The sequence below is a fragment of the Triturus cristatus genome, chromosome 4_1, assembly GCF_964204655.1.
Source record: "Triturus cristatus chromosome 4_1, aTriCri1.1, whole genome shotgun sequence".
NCBI classification, from domain to species: domain Eukaryota; kingdom Metazoa; phylum Chordata; class Amphibia; order Caudata; family Salamandridae; genus Triturus; species Triturus cristatus.
Window position 1 is genome coordinate 1233565259 of NC_140585.1, and position 19739 is coordinate 1233584997.

General features: G+C 45.3%; 1 protein-coding gene across 2 annotated transcripts in view; it reads right to left on the bottom strand.

The window, feature by feature from the left end:
* LRP1 (LDL receptor related protein 1) overlaps positions 1-19739 on the bottom strand; it is a 1298976-nt gene that overhangs the window by 75489 nt on the left and 1203748 nt on the right. For both annotated transcript variants that reach the window (XM_085654639.1, XM_085654638.1), the window contains exon 80: positions 13792-13968. In XM_085654639.1, coding sequence (XP_085510765.1) covers positions 13792-13968 — 177 coding nt within the window. The remainder of the gene's footprint in view (positions 1-13791; positions 13969-19739) is intronic.

Below are 19739 nucleotides of genomic sequence, written 5' to 3' on the forward strand. Positions count from 1 at the left end.
CAGAATCACAGAATGTTGAGCTGAAGCAGAAACTCCAACCTGGTTCCCCAGTTGCAAAGTCTGCAGCTCTGGAAGTAACACCACATCCTCTCCCCTAGGTACAACATTTAATCAAGTGGTCAACTGGATAAAAAAACAAAGATTACAAATTCTTTGTCGCTATTTGAAAACTCAGAAAATATGTCCTCATTTTAGTTTTTTAGAACGCTAACCATAATTTTGATGCAAATAAGACCCTTTCATATATGTAATTTCTAAAGGAAATGTTCTAGGTATTACAGTTTCGATTACATCAAGATGACGTCAGGCGTTCCACACTTTTGTAATAAATATAGAATGTTAGCAATCTAGTTGTTCATTGGGATACTGTTGAGAGGCAGAGGCCAGGGGCACGGACTCTGAAAAGTGCACCAAACTGACCCTACAGGGTAGGCATCAGGGTTTGCAGCAGCACAATACACCACACAGGGCATGCAGGACGGGAGTGCAGCACAACAATCCATAGAAAGCAAAAGGGAGGGGACAGGACCATGCACATGGATAACAGAGAACAGAGGGGAAAGAGGCAATAGTAGCTAGCTGACCATAATGGACAGACAGGAGAGAAAGCTGCAGCATAACAGACCCTAAAGGGCAGGAGGGACGGATCAGGGGCATTACAATGGAACAGACAAGCCAGGAGGGAGGGAATAGGGGTCTGCACATGGAAACAGAGGGCTGGGGGCAAGGGGGCAGGGCAGGAGCAGCAAGATGACCATGGAGGTCAGGCAGGATGGGCACTAGAAACAAGACACATCATGGAGAGCAACAGTGAGACTATGATGGCATACACACAGACCATGGAGGGAATGTGGGAGGGGGTCTGGGGCAGCTAGCTGACCACACAGGGAAGGTGGGAGGGGCCATGGCAGCACAGAAGACCATGCATGGCAAGCGGGAGGGTTAGTGGCAGCACAATGGCTATGATGGGCAAGAAGGAGGGTGCAGGGGCATGCACAAAGGACCATGGAGGATAGAAGGGAGGGTCAGGACCTGGGCACAGACAAGAGAGTTCAGGGGAAGAGGCCTCACAACAGACCGCGCGGGGCAGGCAGGAGGAGCAGTTGCAGCACAACAGACCAGGGAGGGCAGAAGGGTGTGGCAGTAAAATGGACCATGGAGGACAGGAGGAAGGGAATAGGGGCATGACATGTGGACAGGCAGGGTGGAGGTGACAGGGACAGGTTACAGTCATTTGACAATGCTAGGCAGGTGGGAGGGGAGTGGCAGCTCAACAGAACGAGTAGATAGCAGTGGCAGGTCCATGGAACATGGTGGGCAGAAAGGATGGAGCAGGGGCATGCACAAAGACATCGGAGGGCAGGGGGAAGGAGAATATGGGCAGTAAGCTAAGCACAGAGGCTAAGCAGGAGGTCAATGATGGGCCATAGAATAGGGCAATGGAGGGCAGGAGGAGTGGACTGGTACATCATGCTAAATGGAGGGCAGTGGCAGCACATCAGACCATGCATGGAAGGAGGGAGGAGGCTAGTCCATGGGTTCAGACAACAGAGGATAGGGAGGAGGTGGATGGGGCAGCAAGCTAACTGTTCAGAGAAGGTGGGTATTAGGAACTTTATTGTTTTTAAAACATTGTGTCTGTGCGAACTACTTAAAATATGAACAAGTATGCAGCATAATCTCACTTTTATTCAGGAAGAAGAGGACGTTTGTGACTGTGACTCCAGGCTCACTTGGCAGAAACACCCCCTGACCCTCCACCGCAAAATGTAATGCCCGTGAAAAGGGTAGGTGGGCGCAGTGTTATACAGAACATAGTCCTGAGAGCACGATTGAAAATGAAAACTAGATATAGTATATGGTATAAAATATGCACCAAAAAGTGTATAAGATGACCCGGGGCATGAAATATAATATGCCCTAGCGCGTGCTATGCGATATGCGCTTTGGAGTGTAATATGCACAGGGCAGTGTTGTGTAACCTAACTAGTCTCTAAAGTTGTAATATAAAATATGTGCTGGGGAGTGTAACGTTGCATATGCACTGTGACAAAGATATGGATCCCAGATTGTAATATGCATGGCATAGCGCTGTGCGTTATAACATAGGCATCGAGGAAGGCACGTTAGATGGGGCAATATAACCTGTGCGAAGGCAAGTGTGGCATGACATTCATGGGGTGGTGTTACAGTGCACATGGGCTAGAGAGTGTCATAACATACGCACTAGCTGGTGGAATACAACTCAGAGGTGTGTGGCACTCGGCGGGCACTGGTGGGTGTAACACAGCATTGGGCTCAGCCAGGGGCACGCTGTGAATCTCAAGTGAGGTTCGTCTCCTTTCCAGAGAGTAAAATAAAAAGTATTACACATCCAGCGGCGGATGTGTGTTTTATTAACCGTGAGGGGGGTTTATTGCATAGTTTGGTCGAATTTTTGTCGAATCCCCTTTGAATGGATTGGTGTGCGTGTGTATTAAATGTGCCCGTCAATAGCTATCCATGTTTGTATAAATAAACGACAAGGGTGTCTACTTGGAGAGTACCCACCGGCGGGGGCGCCGGTATTAGGCACGGTAGGGCGTCAGACACGTCAGAGCTTCACTAGCGGTGTAAATACATTCCACGTGGATTCATTGTATGCATAGTCGCATTTAATGAATATCACGCAAATCGCCATGGTGATAGGTACATACGGTTTGCCCAGCATGTCCTAGGTGTTTGGGTCCCCGGGGCCATAAGTGGCCTGTGGAGGGGGGCAACGCAGCCCCCCTCCTAAAGAATAATAAAAAAAAAAAAAAAAGGCCGTTACCCGGGGGTTGGGGTCCCCGGGGCCAATAAATTAGAAAAAGGGGGGGGGGCACACAGCCCTCCTTCTTAAAAAAATAAAATAAATAAAAGACCGCCACGCCCCCTCCTTGCAGCACTCTGCAAACGCGCCCCCTGGCCAGTTGTAAGTTGGGGAATTAATTCCCCTTCAATACTGAGGGTCCCTGAGGGCCAACTAGCCCGAGAGGTATCTCCAGTATGCGCCAGGGAGCTGCGTTGCAGACAGGTATTCTGAGGCCACTCCCCTTTTTACACCTCTATGCAACGCAGCTCTGTGGCGCTTACTGGAGGTACCTAGTGGGCTAGTTTGACCCTAGGGACCCTTAGGATTCAAGGGGACTTAATCTCTCAACTTAGAATGGCCACAGGGCGCGTTTACACAGTGGTGAAGGGAGGGGACGGGGCCTGAGGTGACGTGTGCAAACACGCCCTGTGGCGCGTTTTTAGTTTGGGAAATAATTCCCTTTCAATCCTGAGGGACCCTGGGGGCCAATTAGCCCACCAGGTGCTTCCAGTAAGCGCCACTGCTCTGCGATGCAGAGAGGTGGTGCAGGTCGTGCCCCTTTTTACACCTCTCTGCAATGGCGCTTACTGGACATACCTAGTGGGCTATTTTGCCCCTAGGGACCCTCAGGATTCAAGGGGACTTAATCTCCCAACTTAAAAAACGGCCACAGGGCGTGTTTACACAGTGGGGAAGGGAGGGGACAGGGCCTGAGTTAACGTTTTCAAACACGCCCTGTGGCGTGTTTTAAGTTGGGAAAAAAATTCCCCATCAATCCTGAGGGACCCTGGGGGGCCAACTAGCCCACCAGGTGCTTCCAGTAAGCGCCACTGAGCTGCGTCGCAGAGAGGTGGTCCATGCCGTGCCACTTTTTACACCTCTCTGCAACGCAGCTCTGTGGCGCTTACTGGAGGTACCTAGTGGGCTAGTTGGACCCTAGGGACCCTCAGGATTCAAATGAACCTAATCTCCCAACTAAAAACGGCCACAGGGCGTGTTTACACAGTGGTGAAGGGAGGGGACAGGGCCTGAGTTAACGTTTTCAAACACGCCCTGTGGCGTGTTTTAAGTTGGGAAAAAAATTCCCCATCAATCCTGAGGGACCCTGGGGGGCCAACTAGCCCACCAGGTGCTTCCAGTAAGCACCACTGCGTTGCGTTGCAGAGAGGTGGTCTATGCCGTGCCCCTTTTTACATCTCTCTGCAACGCAGCTCTGTGGCGCTTACTGGAGGTACCTAGTGGTCTAGTTGGACCCTAGGGACCCTCAGGATTCAAGGGGACTTAATCCCCCAAGTTAAAACAGCCACAGGGTGTGTTTACACAGTGGGGAAGGGAGGGGACGGGGCCTGAGGTGACGTGTGCAAACACGCCCTGTGGTGCGTTTATCACCTGCCCTATTATATACTAGGGGCTTACAGAGGAGGTAATGCTAATCACAGGGGGACCCCAGCGCATAGTGTTCCCTAGTGTATGTAGGTGTTTTCACTGTATTCTGAGCGTCTTTTAACGTAGCACTGGCTCTAGGACTGGTTAGTCAGACTCAGTTACCACCAGTATCCGTCTGAAAAAGTTGAGGGTACAGGATGATTTTGCAACAAGGCTTTTTTCTGCTCTTCTGGTTGTTTTTTCTGCACGTTATCCTTCTTCCTGCACTTTTCTTCATCTTTGAGGACTTCCGTTGCTTCTTTCTGCATTTCTTTTTTTTCCTTTCTGTGCGTTTTTTCTTCTTTCTTCACTTGTCCTATCTCCGTAGGCATAGTTAGAAATGAGCATTTAAAAAACCTTTGAAATTCACTGAAAAAACCATAGGTTTCAGGCACGTTATAGTTAGGAATTAGCATTTAAAAAGCCTTAGATATTCACAGAAAAAACCATAGGTTTCAGGGGCGTTATAGTTAGCTGGACTTTTCACTCGTACAAAACCATTGAAATTCCCCTGTTATAGTTAGTTCAGCTAACTATAACTCGCGCGCCCGCAATGCACTGCTGATGACGTCACATATTACATCACTCATGACATGGTCAGTGACATCACTCATGACATCACTGATGACATCTCAAATGACATCACTGATATATATATATATATATATATATAGTGAGCATCTGTTTGTGGCATGTAGTGCTGTAGATTCAGATGCTTAGCATAAGTCCGCCATCTAGTGTTGGGCTGGAAATTGTGCAAGTTGGTTTTCTTCCAAGTCTTTCCAGTCACGAGGTATAGTGACTCCTCTTCTTGCTTGTAGTGCGAATGGTCATCAACTCCATTGTTATATTGTTTTCCGCTCGGTGGGTGAGGATGGATCGAAAGGACAGTGTATTCTATGTAGATGACCATGTAATAATATAATGTATGATGTATATAAATGCAAGGAGCAAAGGTCACCGGGGAGGCGGGTGAGTGAGTGTCAATCTACAGCACTATATGCCACAAACAGATGCTTACGTGGTAACATTCACCGTTTGATGGCATGTGTGGCTGTAGATACACATGCTTAGCACAGACTAAAAAACAGTTCTCCTTGTAAGCAGTGACTAAGTTGTGTCTACTGCATTTGTTTGAAATAATGTATATAATACTGCTTGATTAACATTTGCTTGTTGTCATAACATCTACATAGTAATGTCCTGTAAATGTATGTGGTGTAGTTAATGTAGCTGATTTACATATGTGAGCGATTGAAATGTTCCCTAGAAATGCAATATAAGCCCCTTTTTTGCATGTAGAGTGGGCTTTTGGCAGAATAGGGAGGGGTCTTTTGGCTTTAGCATAGCAGGTTTGGATACATTTTACTATCCGACGTGCAATACCCGATTTGAAAATTGCTTTACCATTATGTGGTTTGGAGAATGCCACAAATAGTTGTGAAGTTTTCTGGAAGGATTGTGTTTTAACTAAATAGTACATTAGTGCTCTTTTAACATCAAATGCGTGTAATGCTCTTTCTGCCACTAAGTCTGGTTGAGAAAAAAAATACAGGCAATTCAATGTATTGAGCCATGTGAAATTGTGATACTACCTCAGGTAGACATTTAGGATTAGTTCTTAAAACTACTTTGTCTTTATGTACTTGGAGAAATGTTTCCTTTAGAGTTCAATAAGAAAAGCAAGTTTCCATGACAAAAACTGTAGTGGACATGTGCACAATTGTTCAAATGGTAGACCCATTAACCTTGTTATCACAATATTAAGATACCACACTGGTGTGGGTAGAGCTCTAGGTGGAAAGCCTCCTAAGTCCTTGTAGAAAAGCTTTAACCCCTTGTGTGCCACGCCCTTTCCCCACCCTGTGCCGGGCGTTGCATTAGCGGGCGGGGTTCATGACGAGCTGGACTCGTCATGGGCACAGCGCAACCGCGGCCCATGACGAGTCCAGCTCGTCATGGGCACACAAGGGGTTAATTACAGGAATTCTGAATGTGGGAATTTATTCTCTATTTTGAAGGTATGCAGCAAACGCTGTGAGATGTATATTTTATAGAAGTAAAAGCTAACCCTACAGCTTGTAAGTGAAGGAAGTAACCGAATGTTTTGAAGTGATGCATTTAGTGGACCAACATATTTTGAGGGACAATAATGAACAACGGCTTTCCACTTTGCTGCATAGCACGTCCGTGTTGTGGGTCTTCTTGCTTCTTCTGAGATAGCCATACATTTGTGTGGTAGATTTAGGTACAGGGATGGGGAATTCCTATAGCCCGACGCCCAGGACATACTGTTTGGGGTCAAGGGCAACAAGTTTTCATGTGTATTCTGTCCTTGGGACAAGTAGGCCCAACCCCCTACAGCACAAACCTGTTGGCTGCCAGTTTACAGTGCCACATTATGGAATAGGGAAGGGCATTGTCAACAGTTACGGTAATATGTGTGTCCATGGGTTAATGTTGTTCAAACTTGTATTTATAGTTCATTAATGCAAAGCATTTATTATTAGGGTGAGCATTAAAAGTAAATGCTGTAAGCTCGGCCTTCGCTACTGACGGCGGTTCCAGCATAAATGTGTACACAGGTGCCCAAAGTTTAGTAATATGAGACTATGTATAATGCTCCCAGAATGCTCTGTTTATATGCAAATATTTGCAAAGGCTTGAAAGCAAGAGTGATGGTTCTTTGCTTTCAAAATAAAATGTTCACAAAAAAATGCAAGTAGGAAAAAAAACATTTTGCAAAACTACTGTAAGATTTTAGGTACCATATCTTTGCAGCATCATTTAGTAACATGTTGATGTATGCTTGTATTTCCCACAAATATTCATAATGGAAAATCAGTGTAACCAGTTGAAATAGGATTATGGGAAACAAAAATAAACAAGCATTGGCAAAGCCAGTAAGTTTGAAATTGGTGGTCAGCCTTTTGGTTTTGTCAATGCGTGACTTGTTTAGGCATGGTTTTTGTAAAACCTTATTGATGTGGGAGCTGCTGGGCCCTCACCATTCTAACAAGCATTGGCAAAAGCAAAAATAGTTTTTGGTCTATAAAAAAAAAAAAAGCACACATTGCCACAGCACTTCCAGGCACTGAACAAAACTACTGTGTGTGCTAATATGCTCCTTGTAAAAGAGCAGAATACTATGACTCACGGTGGAGGGAGAGAGAGAGAGAGAGAGAGAGAGAGAGAGAATTTTATTAAACACAAAGGTCATGGTTAACGCAAGGCCTAATTAAAGGCCCAATTAAAGAGTCTCAAAAGTGCATCCATGGTATATATCCTTGCATTAAGTGCATATATACAGTTTCTGTGAATTCACAAGAATTTACAAAAGTAGGCCAAGAAATAGTACTTCTAAAAAATATTTGTGAACTGCATTTTAGCATTAGCAAATGTTCATGTGCAGATTTGCTCATGTGAAAATCTGAATGTTTCAAGTACACTTTTCCTCCAACCACTTTTTTCCCAACTCTGGTAAAGGTTTTACGTCTGCCACTGTCAGGAGTAAATTTCCAACCTTTTTTCAGTATGGGAAACTATTAGAAAAAAGTTGGTAAAAACCCTTAAAACATGCAAGTTAGTAGGTTTGCACAGACTCAAAAGGGCATTCCAACCCTTGAACTACTGCTTGCCACTACCTTCAGCCCCAGTATGTAGACCTGCAGAAACGTAGCAACATAAGGGAATTGCTAGTATTCAAACCCTACTATGGTACGAGCCCTGGCATAATTAGAGATGGAATATAAGAACTCTTCTATAATGAGATTGCTGCCATAATTTGTCACCGCAGTACATGGCACAAAAGGGACAAGTGGATTTTGTTACAGGACAAATAGATTTATGAAGCAACCTGCCCCATGGACAAGTAGATATTTTATTAAATTCCACACCCCTGTAGGTATCCATATTGTAAGACCTCAGGAATTAAATTGCAAGATTGAGAGATCTGGGGTTTGGGTGTCTCACTGCTCCTAAGTGAGGAAGTCTTGTCTGTTGGGTAGTAGTTGATATGGGACTACTGACAACTCTAGTAGTGTTGTGTACTATGGTTGCCTGCCTCATGTGGGACCAACTAGTATGAGTGTAGGAAGCTAGCTCTGTAAATAATATTGCCACTAGGTGGTAATAATGAGTCCAGGGGTTCCCCTAAAGTGTACAGAGCTCAATGCACAACGCAAAGTACTCTATTAGTGGTAGTGTGGGTGAGCAGCCTTAGGCCTAAATCAAAAGCCGTGCAAGACATTTATTGCACACACATGATCAATAAAGGACACACGACTCGAGAAGGAGATCCAGACCAATTTGATAAAATTATACTTTGTATGTACTTTATTTTAAGACCAAGGTCTTCGTAATAAGGTAAGTTTATTATTAAAAAGACTTTTCACTTGAAAAATTTGACACCGTCTAAGGTTATCCTATGGGGAAAGAAACTTTTTCACACTGTCTATTATCCTATGGGGAAAACAATAGCGCGGTTAAATAGGTGAGTATCGAACTTACAGATTAAGTGCCCAATTCACAGAACTAACTTAAGACAAAATCCTAAACTTACTACCATTTTTGTATTCACAGAAGGCACTTACTGATTTTGGTATTCACAGAAGACACTTACTCACTTCAGTATTCACAGAAGTTAGGAGTCCTAACTTTAGGACTCCTAAATGCCTTCTGTGAATACCGAAAGTCTCAAAATTAGGATTTTTCTCAGTTTAGGAGTCATAAAGTTAGGACTCCTAACTTCTGTGAATACCAAAATGAGTAAGTGCCTTCTGTGAATACCAAAATAGTAGTAAGTTTACGATTTTGTCTTAAGTTAGTTCTGTGAATCGGTCCCTCAGTCTTCGGAACCAAAAGTTAGCATGGCCAGGGGCCAGGTAAGTACCAAAACTGCACCACCAGCGGCACTAGGGCGACCGGGTGCAGAGGTAAAACTCGGAGTCCGACCCAATGCTTTCCAAAGGAGACAGGGAGTGCCTGGAGCCACATGCTTGCAGGTAAGTAGATCGGTTGCAGGGGGAAAGCTTTGGGCGTTAGGTTAAGCAAAGGGGAAGCACAAAGTGGCACCAAACATACACCACCAGGGGCACAGGGGCGGCCGGTTGCAGGGTGCAAATTCGTAGGGGCTCCATCGATTCAGCTCACCAAGGCCCAGGGGATTCAGATGCAAGGGGGGGGTCAGAATCTTCTTACCAGAACGGGTCGCGGTCAGGGAGCCTCTGGATTCACACTGCAGGTACCGCCGTGGAGGGTAGGAGAGGTCAACCAATGCTAGACACGGCGTCAGGATTGCCGGGGAGACTTCACTGCACAGGTGAGCCACTTAGCCTCGGAGTGAGTTGTGGTCGCTGATCCGCCTTGATCCGGAGTCCTTGGATTCGCTCTTTTCTGAACAGGTTATCTGTCCTTGGGGGAGTGGTTAGTCCCACCACTTCTTTTTTTTTTCTTCAAACTTGTGGCCTGAGGGTAGGGAAAACGCGGGACAGTCACCCAGCCCTAATTAGGGTGGGACAAATGTCACTTTCAACAGATGGGCCTGGGGCAGATGGCTCTCTACTCAAATGTTTACACTAGTGGAGCCTCACCCAATGTAAATCAGAATTTTTCCAGTCTCCAAATAGAGAAAGGGACCAGAGCAAGAGGCAATCACGGCGATTTATGTTGATACTCCAGCTCCATCAAAGTCTAAATGATACTCTTAAATAGGTGTGAGAAAATGGGGTTCTGTTGCAGTACCCCCCACTTTTTGCCTGACTTTTGATGCAACTCTGACTATAGAGTACTGGGTCCATGCTGCCCAGGGCCAAGTACCGGTGTTCTACCCCTAAAAACATGTCCACAATTGGTACTTCTGCCCCCTGTAAATCCCTAGTAAGTGGTACCCTGGCTACCTAGGGCCTGGAGGCTGAAGGGGGGTCCCCTGTGACCCCCTGTGAGAAAGTGGCTCTGTATATACTGTTCCCAAATAGGTACAGGGTGTACAGAGTCCACAGTCCCCAGAGGTTTGGCAGAGGCTAAAGTTAGATATAACCTTAATCTCTAAAGTGGTAGCTTGGTCGAGCATTAAGGCAGTATCAGAGGACAGTGTCAAGAATTTGTTGCACACACTCAGCCAGCAAATGGTCTCACACACTCAATAACTGAACTCTAGGCCAATGGTTTATATATAAAAAATATATGCTTGTTTTATTTTAGAACCAACAATAGGTATTAAAATATACTTTCTCAGAATGAGATGCTTTATATAAATAGTTTTACAATATGCAATTGACTTTTGTAGAAAGTTACAAGTGGTTGCAATAGGCAACACAATTCTAAACACAATAATGCATTGAGTTCAATGGAAGTTTCAAGTTATTTGCCACAGATTACTTTTGGAATTCCAGGACTGGATCCTAGATTCAGTCCTGGGTCAATACTTGGAATCAGGTGATAACAGTCGACTTAATCACTGTGATGATTTTTAAACAATATTTTGCTATTTTAAAAGTTGACACTTACAAAATATTTCATAGAACACAGTCAATGATTCCCTATGGCAGAAAATTCAAGTTGCAGGTATAGTATGTTCTCGTTACTTTTGTACTTCAGTACTGGGTGCCTAGACTCAGCACTGGGACCTTTATCCAAAACAGGTAAGTAATTACGTTTTCAGAATTTGTACGATTTTTAAAGAATATTTAAAGTTTTCAGAAACTGGCTTAGAGTCAAAAGGTAGCCAGGTCCTCCAGGGTTTGTGATGTTGCTGGCCACAAGAGATGCCGGGTTGGAGCAGGAGCAGGTTCGAGGGTCGACAGGCCGGTAGGGCTGGGGCCAAAGCAGTTGGTGTCTTCATCTTCTTAGCAGCTGCAGGGCAGGTCTTCATTCTTCTAGCTCTTCTTTGGATTTCGGAATCTGGAAAAGGAAGGTTCAGGGTGCACCTAAATACTAGATTTAGGGGTGTTACAGGTAGGTGAAGGCAGGGACCAATGGGTCCCTGTCCTGGGGTGGGTACACCCCCTATCCTGCCTCTCTCCTGTGGGAGTGGGGCAGTAGCCCAGTCCTGATTGGGCAGGGCCTCCAATCTTCAAGGTGGCGAGAACCCAGAGATGTGCTTCACCTCGCCTCCCCCAACTGAGGGGTGGGGTTGGCAGGCGGCACATCCCCTGTCCTTATTTGGGGTTTCCGGCCAAGCTTCCCGCCAGAGTGGGGGGTTGCAGTAGCCTGGGGAAGTTCACAGAGGCAGCATGCCTTTGAAGCTTCCCCCTGCCCATCTGGGGGAGGACATTTAGCACCTCGCCCAGGATGTGCATTGTTGCAGACCCAGGAGAGCAGGGGCTCTCCTACCCAGGGGTCCAGGAACATGTCTGCTGTGTGGCAGCCTAGGCAGCCCCAGAACAGACGTGGATTGTAGGTTAGGTTTCAGGGGGCCTCTCCAAGATGCCCTCTGTGGTGCTTGGTACATTAAATCCCACACTGGCATCAGTGCGGATTTAATGTGCTGAGCAGTTTGATACCAAACTTCTCAGTCTTCAGTGCTGCCATTATGGTGCTGTGGAGTTCGTGTTTGACACGCTTCCAGCACCATGTACTCTTAAATGGCAGCACTGCACTTACAGGGCCCAGGAATGGACCTGGGTACTGTAGGGGCACAGGGCTCCTGCCTCTGTGCCCACACCACTGGCATAGGGCACCCGGCTAGAGGGGTGGCTGATGTATGCCATGGCAGTGTATGTGATGGGCATGGCACACAGGGATGTGTACCATGTCGTCTCTCTGTTTTGTCTTGTACCTAGACACTCAGCCTGCCAGGGCAGTGTGTGTGTTAGGGTACAGAGCCTGGGAGTACTGCTACCTTTGAAAAAGACTTCAATCTCCCATGGACAGCAGACCTGTTCAGAAGAAACTACCTACAAGGGCTATGGATCCAGCTGGAATCCTGATCCATGCCCACTCTGGACCTGATTCCCACGGCCTGAGTGGCTCACCTGTTCAGTGGAGTCTGCTCAGCGATCCTGACCTCATGTCCAGCAATGGCTGAGCTCACCTGATCTCCACGGCGGTGCCTGAAGTGTGAATCCAGAGGCTCCCCAGACCGGCTCTGGTAAGAGACTCTGATGTGAAAAAGTGCCCCTGCACCCAAAGCCACTGGGCCTTAGTGAGCTAAACCAATGGTGCCCCTACATCACTACTTACATCTGCCGTCATTGGTCCCCCTCCTGCAACCTCCGGTGCCATGCCTGCAGCCTGTTTGTCAAAAAAATAATCCCCATTGAATAGCATTTTACGCCAGAAGTCGAAATTGCACCTTCACCTGGACGCCCCTGTGCTGCTGATGTTATATGTTTGGTGCTGCTTTGTGCCCCCCGTGCTTGTCCTAACCTGCAAAGTTTAGCCCCTGCAACCGATCTACTTACCTGCAAGCAGTGTGGCTCCAGGCAACCCGACACCCGTTTCCACTGGAAAGAATTGGGCCGAACTCCGATTTTGACCTCTGTACTGGGATGCTCCTGTGCCACTGGTGTCGCAGTTTTTGTACTCACCTGCCCCTTGTTGACTTTTCGTTCCTAAGACTGGGATTGTAAGAGCATTACTTTCCTGTTTAACCACAATATTACTTTCCTTATAGGATAACATTCTACTGTACTGAAAAGTTCCTAAGTGTCGATATTTCACAGTGACAAGTATTTTCTATTAAAAAACGTACTTACCTTATTGCAAAGATTTTGGTCTTAAAATAACCAACCAATAATCAACCAAAGTAAATTTTCCTAAAATTGGTCTGGATCTCCTTCTTGAGTCATCTGTCCATTATTGATCACTGTTGGACAATAAATGTCTTACACTCCTCTGTGTTAGGCCTAAGGCTGCTCGCCTATACTACCACTAATAGAGCACTTTGGGTTTTACATTGAGCCCTGTACACATTTGGGGATGCCCCGGATCCTGCGCACGGTTTAACCACCTAGTGACAATACCATATACAGAGCCAGCTTCCTACAATAGGCTATCAGTCGTCGATTCCCTCTAAGCCTTATCGGCAAAAATATGCCACCCTGGGAGTTCATGGAGAGTGAAAGAGGAGAAGGGTATAGGGTTATGGTAGAGATGAATTAGAATGAACCTTTAGCATAGATTAAACAGATTATTAGATGTAGAGTTGGCAAACAGTTTTTTGTGACCTTCTCCTTGTCGCACTGCACATCCTATGTAGTGGTAATGGGCGATGACAATGGAGAGGTAGTGTAAAGAATGAAGGTACTCCCAATTGGGACTGAATGAAATGAAACAGGGTATTCAGTTGCTAACCTATGCTACATGATATCGTATAATGTTGAGAAGGAGAGTGCTACACAGCAGATCAACCAGTAGCATTGTAGCAACTCGCAAAGGGAGTCTAAACAAGGACTGCCCTGAGGAGCTCACTGATGATACCTTCGCAGGAACTTCAAAAAACAAATGTAATTTAACTCATCACTACAGCCATGAAAAATGGTACTGCACAACAAGTCATGCTGCGCTCTCCCACCGAACCCTACCAAACTCACCTTCAGGTTGCTTGTACTGGTGGTAGAGCACTACATCTGTGGCATGGCTGGTGCCAGATGTCAGGTTGGCTACCGAGCCATTGCCGAATTTGTGGACCTTGAAGACGATGTTGTTGATGTAAGTCACACCATATATGTAGTCCTCGAAGATGTCAATGCTAAAGGGATGCATCAGGCCTGTGAAACAAGAGAGACTCAGCCATGAAGAGAGAAAAGGCATAACAAACAATGCTCACTTTTCATCTCCCAAAAATATTTTACCCCCAAATGTTCTTTTGCCTGTATGCTTCTACCCACACAGTCATATCACAATGTGAGTTTAGAGGAAGAAAAGACAGTGAGGGGCCAGAATGGAAAACCTAGTTTGTTAGGATTATTCTCTCATGTCTGCAATTGCATTTGTAAAATGGGGTCGGAAATCTGCGCATGAGATTTGGTAACCATAAATGTTATTGCACCGTTTCCAATCTCTTAAATAAGGTTCTGCTATCCAAACAGCTTGTGTATCCCTTGTTAGGATTCAAAACTGGCTTGGGCTAGATAATAACTAATGGCTAGGGAATGAATGCTCATCATGCGCCAGGCAAAGGGAAATGATTTGTTTGCAAAGTTGTCCTGGAAATTCCAAGGATAAAAGAATGTGGGACTTTTTTGCACATTGTCTGAAGAATATTATCTGCCATAGTAAATCAGGCGGACCAGCAGGAGACCTACTGGGCTCTGGGTTTGGAGTGAGTAGAACAAACATGCAATGAGTTTGATGTTAATATATAACCTATGATGTACACAAGTGAAAAATTGATAGGAAACCCAAGGGAGGAGGTGTGCCTATGCATGTAGTCAAGTGCAAAAAGAACAATTGATAGACAGAATGCAGAACAATGTCATACATTCACCCCAGTACAGAGATCTGGGCCTAAATCCATAGTTTTTTTTGCCCACCATGCCATTCCTATTTGGACCCAGCCATGTGCAAATCAGTCTTGACCCTGTGCCCAATGGGAAGAGTCCATCATTTGTTTGCTGTAACACTTTTCGCCCTAAGTTGAATGGGTATGCCCAGACATGGGTCCCTTGCTCACTGTGCCACTGGATTCAAGCTAGCCTGGCTGAAGAAGGGTGACATACCCTGAAACCGGTCCCAGGATGCTTGTTTCCAGAGAAGACATGGCTTGGCAGTTCAGGCTGGACTGTTCCCATGAGGCACAGGTTCAGACTGATTTGCATATGGCCATGTCTGAACTGGGGTGGCGTAGTGGGCAAAAGAACGATGGATTTAACCACGATCTTTTGACTGGGGGAGAATGTTTGCATTGTTAGCATTCCGTCCATCATTTGTTTGCTGTAACACTATGCATGCAGTCAACACATGCACCGCTCAATTTAAACTTTACAGTAATTTGAGTGTCAGGATTTACAATCATCCCTCCCAAAATACTACCAACTAATAATAAAACAAGTCAAATTAATTGCATTTAAATAAGATCCTTCTCTGTTCAAAAAGGCATAACTTGCACATTTACCAATTAAGTCCTACTCTTACAATTATGAACAAGAATATGTTTTTCTTCTTCCCATACTTCCAGTAAAAAGTAAATTGACTAGTCTGTGTTTTTGTCTTTTTCCAACACAGGAGTTCAGGTCCACCTGGAAGGACTTTGAAGGAAACCAAATGTGCGTTTTTTGTTTAGCAAATGTGGCATCGTTGGCTCATTTCTAATGCACTTGTTGAGGGATTGATACCATCTGGCGGAAGGTATTGAGGCTGACATTTAATTGATTAGGAGCTGTGCCGAAGCAGTTTATGTTTAAGGAAAATGCTATTTACCCAGTATGCATCTGATCTTGGCATAAAAGCTGTAGAGTCATATACTATGCATATATCGCCATCTAGTGTTGAGTCCAGATGTTTGCATTTTGTTTTTCTTCGTAGAAGTCTTTCCAGTCATGAGGTAGGTGACTCCTCCTTTCGGTGATAGTGCGCAGGGACATCGACTCCATTGTTAGATTGTTTTCCCACAGAGGGTGATAATGGAGACAGTAGGAGTAGTAAAAGGAGATGTCCATGAATGCTTGTTTCTAAGTAAGATATTGCAACAGGAGGTGGGTGGGCGCATATGACTCTACAGCTCTATGTGCCAAGAAAAGATGCATACTGGGTAAGTAGCATTTTCCTTTCGAGGCATATGAGCTGTAGATCATATGCTATGCATGGCCTATATAGCAATTATCTCCCAAAGCGGTGGCTAACCTGTATCTGTTGCAGTGGTCAGAAATAGTGTACGTTAAACTGCCTGGCCAACTTTAGGTTTTGTCTTGCTACCACATCTACACAATAGTGTTTTGCGAATGTGTGAGGTGTAGACCATGTTGCAGCTTTGCATATGTCATCTATGGGTATATTTCCTAAGAATGCCATAGAAGCCCCCAGTTTGCATGTTGAGTGTGTACTCTAGGGGGAACTGTTAATGTTAGTTTTGCTTTTGCATAGCAGATTTCAATGCACTTGACTATCCACCTTACAATTCCTGATTTTGATATGGGATTGCCTTTGTGTGGTGGAGCAAAGACGATAACAAGTTGATTTGCGTTACAGAAAGGTTTTGTCCTTTCTGTGTAATACAGCAATGCTCTCTTTACATCTAATGTGTGTAGAGCACGTTCCGCTACTGAATCTGGTTATGGGAAGAACACTGGAAACTCAACAGATTGATTGATGTGAAAAGCAGAAATGACTTTAGTAAGGAATTTAGGATTAGTCCGAAGAACTACTTTATTTTGGTGCATTTGTAAAAAAGGTTCTTCAATGGTTAATGCCTGAAGCTCACTTACTCTTCGAGTGATGTGATAGCCACCAGGAAAGCAGTTTTCCATGCGAGGAAATGCAGTTTACATCTGTGCAATGGCTCAAAAGGTGGTCCCATTAGTCTGGTGAGGATAATGTTGAGATTCCACACCAGAGCAGGTGGAAGTCTCGGGAGAATAGCTCTTTTGAGTCCTTCCATAAACGCTTTAATGACAGGTACTCTAAAAAGAGATAGATGTTGTCTATCTTGTAGGTATGCAGCTATTGCAGCAAGATGTAAACGTATGGACATGTATGCTAAATTGGAACGTTGTAGATGTAACAGGTAGCATATAATGTTTTGGACCGAAGCATGATGTGGTTGTTATTACAGTAAATCACAACCCGCTTCCACTTTGCTGCATAGCAGGCTCTTGTGGTAGGACGTCTAGCTTCTTTGATGATATTCATACAGTTTGGCGGTAGATTAAGATAGCCAAACTCTAAGACTTCAGGTGCCAGATTGATTTTACTGGGGTCTGGGTGTCTTATGTCTCCATGGCTCTCTGTGAGGAGATTGGGTGCAAGACATGGTTTTTGATGAGGAGCTATCGAGAGTTCCAATAGGGTTGTGAACCATGGTTGACATGCCCATGTGGGAACAACTAGGATTAGTGCCAGGGACGCTTGTTTGAGTTTCCGAACCACTAATGGAATGAGTGGGAGAGGCGGAAAAGCATAAGCAAATATCCCTGACCAGTTCATCCATAGTGCATTGCCTTTGGACAATGGGTGTGGATACCTGGACGCGAAGTTTGGGCATTTCGCGTTTAGATGTGTGGCGAACAGGTCTATGTCTGGAAAGCCCCACATTTGAAAGAATGGGAGGAGAACTTGAGGGTGTAGTTCCCTTTCGTGGACTTGCTGTGTCTGACAACTTAGCAGGTCTGCCATCTGATTGTCTACTCCTGGGAGATGTTCTGCTAGGAGATAGATCTTGTAATGAATGGCCCACTTCCAGATGTCCTGGGCTAGGCGGGACAGTTGGAGTGAGTTTATTCCCCCCTGTTTTTGTATGTAATACATAGCTGTCATGTTGTCGGTACGAACTATGATAGTTTTTCCCACCAGCTGGGTTTGAAAAGCTTTGAGGGCTAGAAATATGGCCATGAGCTATACATGGTTTATGTGGAGCAACCTTTGTTGGTGACTCCACAGTCCTTGCTCACCATCCAGTTAGAGACGCGTCCACTGCCAGTACTGTCTGGGGAACCTTGTCTATGAAGGGCAATCCTTTTGACAGATTTTGTGTGTTCCACCACTGCAGAGGGCAATGAGTACAGCCGCTTACCAACACTAGATCGGTTAATAGACCGTGGGACTGGTTCCACTGACTGGCTAAGCATTCCTGAAGTGGACGCATGTGGAGCCTGGCATACTGAACGATCATGATGCAAGATGCCATCATCCCCAGCAGTTGCATGTAAGCCTGAGCTGGAAGATAATGGTGGGGTTGAAACTGAAGAATCAAAGCCTGAATGTTGCGAATTCTGGCTGCATTGGGAAACGCTAGAGCCCTTTGAGTATTTAAAGTGACTGTGAACCCTAGTTGATGTAGTAATTTGATGGTTATGGAAGTATATTTGAGACACTGCTGGTACGTGCTGGCTTTGATGAGCCATTCGTCTGAGTATGGGAGGACATGAATGCTTTGTCTCCTGAGATGAGCAGCTACTACTGCCAGACATTTTGTGAATACTCTGAGGCCAGAGGTGATTCCGAATGGGAGTACCCTGAATTGGTAATGTTGGCCCGCTAGCACAAACCTGAGAAATTTGCGATGAGCAGTGTGGATTGGAATATGAAAGTAGGCGTCCTTTAAGTCCAAAGTGAACAGAAAGTCGCCTTTTTGCAAAAGAGGTAGTATTTGTTTAAGTGTTACCATGTGAAAATGGTCCGATTGTATGTAAAAATTGAGTTCTCGGAGATCTAGAATTGGTCTGAGAGACCCGTTCTTTTTTGGTATTAGGAAGTAAAAGGAGTATACGCCCGACCCTTGGTGTTGTAGTGGTACGGGTTCTTTAGCTCCTTTTAAAAGTAGAGACTGTACCTCTTGTTTGAGGTATAGATGATCCGGTGAAAGTTTGTGTGACTTTGGGGGAATGTTTGGAGGAGTGTTGACAAACACCAGGCAGTAACCAGAACAGATAATTTGTAGAACCCATTTGTCTGTTGATATCGACTGCCAAGCTGGTAAGAAATTTGACAGTCTACCCCCGACAGGTATTAAATGGTCGGGGGCGGGAGTATGGATAAGTCACTGTTTTGTATTGGAGGGGGAAGTACGTGTGCTAGAACCTCTACCTCTGCCCTTGCCGTAGTTTCCTCTGTAACCCCCTCGGACGAGGTTTTTAGAGCCAGAGAGTTGGTTATTGCCCTTGTATGTGGATGCAGTTTCATTGGAAGTATTTTTGGACCCTGCTTGACAGAAGGAGCGCTGAAAGGAACCACGGTTTTGTGTGCACTGAAGGGCTCCCATTGATTTGGCCACTTCAGTGTCCTTCATCTTTTCCAGTGAAGCATCTACCACTGGCCCAAAGAGGTGTTGTTTGTCAAAGGGTGTGTTTAATATGAAGGCCTGAACCTCAGGTTGGAACCCTGATATACGTAGCCAGGCGTGTCTTCTTAAAAGGACACTAGTGTTTACTGCTCTGGCAGATGTGTCAGCAGCATCTAGGGAACATCTGATTTGATTGTTCGAAATAAGTTATCCTCCCGTACTAAGTCTTGTGCTTTAGATTTATGCTCTTGGGGTAGAAATTGGATGAGTTGTTTAATTTCATCCCAATGCGCACGGTCGTATCGGGCTATTAGCGCTTGTGTGTTAGATATGCGCCAGAAGTCACCCTTTTCACTGACGCATTGAGAAGCTTCGATTCTTTATCTGGGGTGGAGCATCCCCTGTAGCTTGGGAGTTTGCCATCTTGCGTGCATTTGAAACCACCAATGAGTCTAATGGTAATTGTCCCCTTATGTACACTGGGTCGAATGATGCTGGCTTATACTTTTTATCCACCCTAGGGGTAAGGATACGTGCCCTGACAAGATAGTCAAATATGTCGTCCACATGTCTGATCATCCCTTTCAGCATGGGTAACGTATG